At 43.4% G+C, this 6,000-nt stretch overlaps 1 protein-coding gene across 3 annotated transcripts in view; it reads left to right on the plus strand.

Annotated features, from left to right (window-relative positions):
- The window catches only part of LOC120940644 (ovalbumin-related protein X-like), a 42,633-nt gene extending 38,234 nt beyond the window's left edge, over window positions 1-4,399 (plus strand). For all 3 annotated transcript variants that reach the window (XM_040353619.1, XM_040353621.1, XM_040353618.1), the window contains one exon: window positions 3,860-4,399. In XM_040353619.1, the coding sequence (XP_040209553.1) occupies window positions 3,860-4,264 (405 nt within the window). In that variant the 3' untranslated portion in view covers window positions 4,265-4,399. The remainder of the gene's footprint in view (window positions 1-3,859) is intronic.
- Window positions 4,400-6,000: the final 1,601 nt, after the last annotated feature.

The raw sequence follows: 6,000 nt of genomic DNA on the forward strand, positions 1-6,000 counted from the left end.
ATTAACTGCAGCTCTAAATCCGTGGTTTATGTAGTGGAATCCAGTGCTTGTCAGATACAGTACGTGGGTTGCTGGCAGCACTCATGCAGCCCCAGACCATGACACTCTCACCACCACACTTGTCTTTGTACTCCTCACCTTGTTGCCGACCACACACGCTTGACACCTTCTGAACTAAATACATTTATCTTGGTCTCATCAGACCACAGGACATGGTTCCAGTAACCCATGTCCTTAGTCTGCTTGTTTTCAGCAAACTGTTTGCAGGCTTTCTTGTGCATCATCTTTAGAAGAGGCGTCCTTCTGGGACGACAGCCATGCAGAATACTTTGATGCAGTGTGTGGCGTATGGTCTGAGAACTGACAAGCTGACCCCCCACCCCTTCAACCTCTGCAGCAATGCTGGCAGCACTCATACATCTATTTCCCAAAGACAACCTCTGGCTATGGTCGACCATGGTGAGGCCTGTTCTGAGTGGAACCTGTCCTGTTAAATCGTTGTATGGTCTTGGCATCTATGCACAGCTCAGTTTCAGGGTGTTGCAATCTTCTTATAGCCTAGGCCATCTTTAATTTATGTAGAGCGACAGTTCTTTTTTTCCAGATCCTCAGAGAGTTCTTTGCCATAAGGTGCAATGTTGAACTTCCAGTGATCAGTATGAGAGAGTGAGAGCGATAATACCAAATTTAACACACCTGCTCCCCATTCACAACTGAGACCTTGTAACACTAACAAGTCACTTGACACCAGGGAGGGAAAATGGCTAATTGGGACAATTTGGACATTTTCACTTAGGGGTGTACTCACCTTTGTTGCCAGATGTTTAGACATTAAAGGCTGTGTGTTGAGTTATTTTGAGGGGACAGCAAATGTATACTGTTATACAAACTGTACACTCACTACTTTACATTGTAGCAAAGTGTAATTTCTTCAGTGTCGTCACATGAAAATATGTAATAAAATATTTACAAAAATGAGAGGAGTGTACTCACTTTTGTGAGATACTGTATGTGCTCTTTTTTCCCCTAGACCAGGGACCCCCACATTTTTTAAACAAAGGATGGGTTTCTTTTCCATTAGGCTTTAGGGGTTGGACTGCGGCTAGTGTTATTATTATAATAATAATAATATAATAATTAGAAAAAGTGGTGGAACCAGGAACTGGAAGTAAATACTGCCCCATAATTCATTTTCATAGGTGGATTAGTGCCCTATGGTTGGTACCAATGGGAGGAATAGTGCCTCATCATTGGTGTCAGTTGGAGGAATAGTGTCCCAAGGGTCAGAGAGAGGCTGTAGTTTGGAGACCACTGCACTAGACAAAGACAAGCAATTAACCTATGCAGTGTGGGCATAGCCCCACTGCATGGGGAAAAAAAATCCCCAGGGTTTTGCTTTTAAGCCCATCTCGGGTAAAACTAAAATACCTTCCTTGTACTAGGGCTTCGCTCACACTGCAAAGGTTATTTGCTCATTTCTGTCTAGGAGATGCAGTTTTACTTACTCTGCTCCCCTAGCAGCCAGCTGTTCCCTATGCTGTAGACTGTCCTCACAACCAGTGAAGGTCTTTAAATACATTGCTAATGTTATTTCTGTACCAATAATAATAATTCAGAGAGTAAGAGCATGTGTTCAGGGGTAATGCTGTTAAATGTTGGCTTTTATATTCAAAAACAGCACTTAAGCAAAAAGGCTGTGTCTGACCTGCTTTGCCTGCAATGCAAACAATGGCAGGTGCAGTTAGCTTGTCTGCCACAAGATGGCTCTGTTCCCTGTATAATATGGTAAGGTGAAAGTTGTAATTTGGTAACGGTATTAGCTCCCCTTTTAGAGAAATCCTTCCTCCAGTGCTATAATGGGTGGGGTTTGTGCCCACATAAACGTCAGTAATAGGTGGAGCCTAGGGTAGACAAGACATTAGAATGGGATACCCCAGAGCTGCCAAGATGTATTCACCTGCAGTGCGAAACTAAAAGGCCGTTTGCAGGTCTGAAGTCCCAGGTGAGGTGGTACAGAACAAGGAAGGAATTGTTGTAGTCAGTCCCTGACCATCTTCTGCGGATCCTGTAGGTGTAAAGTGCATGAGTCCTCCATTTGAGTAGTGGTTAAAGGGTTTGTAAAGGTAAATGTTTTTTCACCTTAATGCATCCTATGCATTAAGGTGAAAAAACATCCGACAGCACCGCCCCCCCCCCCCCCCGAGCCCCCGTTTTACTTATCTCACCCCTCCAAAGTCCGGCGCGCGTCACCGTCATCCTGTTCGGTTCCCAGCCTGGGCGTTGATTGGCTAGGTTGGACAGATTGATAAGCAGCACAGCCATTGGCTGGCGCTGCTGTGAATTTCATTGAATGAGGCGGCGCGCCGGGGGGCAGGGCCAAGTGATACAGTCGGTGGCTATGGCCGCCGCTGTATAACGGGAGCGCGCTCGCAAGAGCTTTCCACCATGCGAGGTAGCTTGCACGAAAGTGGAAAGCTCTTGCGAGGAGGAGCCGAGACAGCCACCGAGGGACCCCAGAAAACCGGGTTCGGGGACACCCTGTGCAAAACAAGCTGCACAGTGAAGGTAAGTATAACATGTTTGTTATTTTAAAAATTCTGCCTTTAGTGTTCCTTTAAGCCTGGGAATGATTGCTCAATATGAGAGTGTGCCTGGCTTGGTGGAGTTTATGGAAGTTTATGGAAGGGACATTGGGAAGAGAATGGCATACTAAAGGAAGGTACCTTGATCCTCCTGACCCTCAGCTGCAGGTTTTGTGATGATGGAAGCTGATGCTGTGGACTTAGTATATATGGGGAAGTGGCCCCAAATTTGTGGTGCTCCCAAGGACAGAAATTAAGGTGTAGAGGGAAGATGGCTTAAAAGATTTGTTCTTGCACTCTGCACTAAAATGACTGCTACATAGGGTCTAACTTCGTGTGTGCCATTCTGTGCTGAAGACTCTGTTAGTATGTCACAGCAAGGCTACAGTAAAGTGGGGGAAATGCATTTGTGTGTGGATATTCCTTTATCCTCAAATAGTCAGGCCTCAACTTGGGGATGTCATGAGTGGGCCTATGGAACAATATGGCAGAAAGTTAATCCTACAACAGGTGGGTGGCTGTCCTATCCAAAAAGAGATGGGAAATAGACACACAAGGAGGCAATGGAAAGGCACAGACTGCTATGACAACATGTTTCAGGGATGGACAAAACGTGTTGTCATAACACGCCAACACATGTCAGAGCAACCAACAGCTTTCCGTTCCTCCCTTGTGTGTGACTGCCCTGCTACCTTCCTTGTGTCCAACAAAGGAAGCACAGTGACGTCATCTCCAGGACCCAGCCGCTTCCAGAATCTTCATACATTTTTGCTTTCTTCTGGGGACACTAGTACACAGAACCAGGAGCTGAATCATTTTTACACTGCAGCTGGCTGGACATGTTCTCCAAAACACACCAAGGAATTTGTAAGCTAATTCAAGTGGTTATTGGGCAATTTTAATAAAAAGGAACTTTATTTGATTATGAACCACTCTTTTATGACTTGTTACATGTTGGGCCCAAGTGGTAGTAAGACTGATAGTCGATTATTACAGAAAATTTAGTATTGAATGTGCTCTGTCTTTATCATATGTGGTACGCACTCACTAAACTTTGGGGGAAATTCCCTTGCATAGTGCAACTACCCTTGCAAAGTAAACAGCTTATTTTCCTTTAGTAAAGATGATCAGATGATCAGTTTACTTGTTCATATTTGTTTTCTAATATTAAACATAAACAATTATAAACCATAGTCAAATAAAATTCTATCTTTTTCAACTTTTCATACATTGTTCATATTTATTATTACGTCATTTTAAAACTTTGTATCTTTCAGGTGGTGGAAAACCTGTCCTTTGAGAAGCTGACTAGCTGGACAGACCCCAAGTACATGAAGAAAAAATATACTACAGTTTTTCTCCCTCACTTTCAAATAGAAAGTGCCTACTCAATGAAAGAAATGATGTCAAGTATGGGAATGCTTGATGTTTTCAATGAAACCAAAGCAACATTTACAGGAATATCTAAAGACAATTTATTTATTTTAGACATAATTAGCTTGGCAACTGTGAACGCAGATGAAGATGGTACTAAAGACATAACTAATACTGATGATTACTTTGGATTTCTGGCCTTAATGCTGCCAGAAGCGACTTTTAGGGTAGATCACCCTTTCTTCTATGTTATACAGCATAAGCCCACTAATTGTTATGTTTTCTATGGGACATTTCAAAAGCCGTAAATTAACCCCTTAAAGTAGTTCTAAACACATACACTGAAATCTTATTTCAATTTTAATATGTAAATGTAATTTTAAAAGTGGACAAACCCTTTTTTTAAATTTCAAACTCTCTTTAACCACTTAAGCCCCTTATGCAGCCAAATGACCGGCACTGCGTCATTTTAACTGACAATTGTGCGGACATGGCTCCCAAACAAAATTGATGTCCTTTTTTCCCCTCAAATAGAGCTTTCTTTTGATGGTATTTGATCACCTCTGCGGTTTTTATTTTTTGCGCTATGAAACAGCACTGATTACTGTGAAAATGACCCTGGCAGTGAGGGGGTTAACCACTAGGTGGCGCTGTAGGGGTTAAGTGTGCCCTAGTGAGTGATTCTTACTGTAGGGGGGATGGGCTACACGTGACAAGACAGCGATCACTGCTTCCGATTACAGGAAGCAGTGATCACTGTCATTATCACTAGGCAGAGCAGGGAGATGATTGTTTACATCAGCATCTCCCTGTTCTTCCTTACCATAAGACGATCACGGGTATCCCTGCGGGGATCGAGTCTGCAGGACCCGCAGTCAGGCTCACGGAGCTCACGGCGGTCGCACGTCCACAATGCCGTGCTCTTAAAGGGGACGTATATATACGTCCTTCTGCCTGTCCGTGCCATGCTGCCGACGTATATTGTCGTGCGCTGGTCGGCAAGCAGTTAAAGTACTACCTGGTGATCTTGCAATGAAGGTCCTTCTTTAGGCACTTCCTGCTATAGGCTGACAACTAGTCTCAGTTGTGCTCCTATGTTGTCGCCCTGTTACATACATCCCTGGTGGATGCTATAAGTGGCCATACTAGCATACATTGTGCAGGTATGGTATGCCATTGTCTAGCAGCTGGTCTAGAGCAATGATGTACAACTGAGGATGCAGAAAGTACATTAAAGCCCCATACACACTATCAGTTTTCCTGCAGGTTTTTCTCTTCAGGTTTACCAAAACCATGTAGTGCAAGGGCCTGCCTGATTGCATACAAATTAAACCTTTTAGGGTTTGACCTCATATTAAATGGTTTTGGTAAACCTGAAGAGAAAAACCTGCAGGAAAACTGATAGTGTGTATGGGGCTTTAGTAGCTCAAATTGAATAGGTGACATTGGCAGCACTGAGATGCAAACATGGATAAAAAAAGGTGAAAAGGGTGTTTTGGGGTAAAAAAAAAATGCTTTGCTGTATGGTGTTATAGCAAACTGTATGCCATCTACTTAGGGTTTAGAAAAATAAGTGCAGCGCTAATGAGTCCGTGAAAATGCTGCCAAAATCACATCAATCAAAAAATAAGGAACAAACTAAAAAGTAAGCATCCGATTCACACAGCATGAATATATTGCTGTTTGAAGTCCATGCAAGTGTATCCAAATAGGTGAATTGAATCACCAACCAGGTGTGATGGACGAAGTGAATAGTTCACAGGTGTCTTCCCAATGAATAAGACACTTCACATGTAATAACAATTCAATTGAAATCAGTAGAAATGGCTTGTCTGAAGAAATCCTCAATAGATAACAAATGAGAAGAGGGTACTCTTACCAGCTATGGTGGACTTACATGCTAGTACTAGCAGTGAGTCAGATCAGGCATGGTGGTCACACCGGACCCTGGGCTCTGTGAGAATGGATCTGCAGGGATGGTCGCTCCAAGTGGAGGATGGAAACCAGTCTGGAACAGATACCTCGCCTCTGGAACAGGAACCCG

The sequence above is a fragment of the Rana temporaria genome, chromosome 5 (assembly GCF_905171775.1).
Source record: "Rana temporaria chromosome 5, aRanTem1.1, whole genome shotgun sequence".
NCBI lineage: Eukaryota > Metazoa > Chordata > Amphibia > Anura > Ranidae > Rana > Rana temporaria.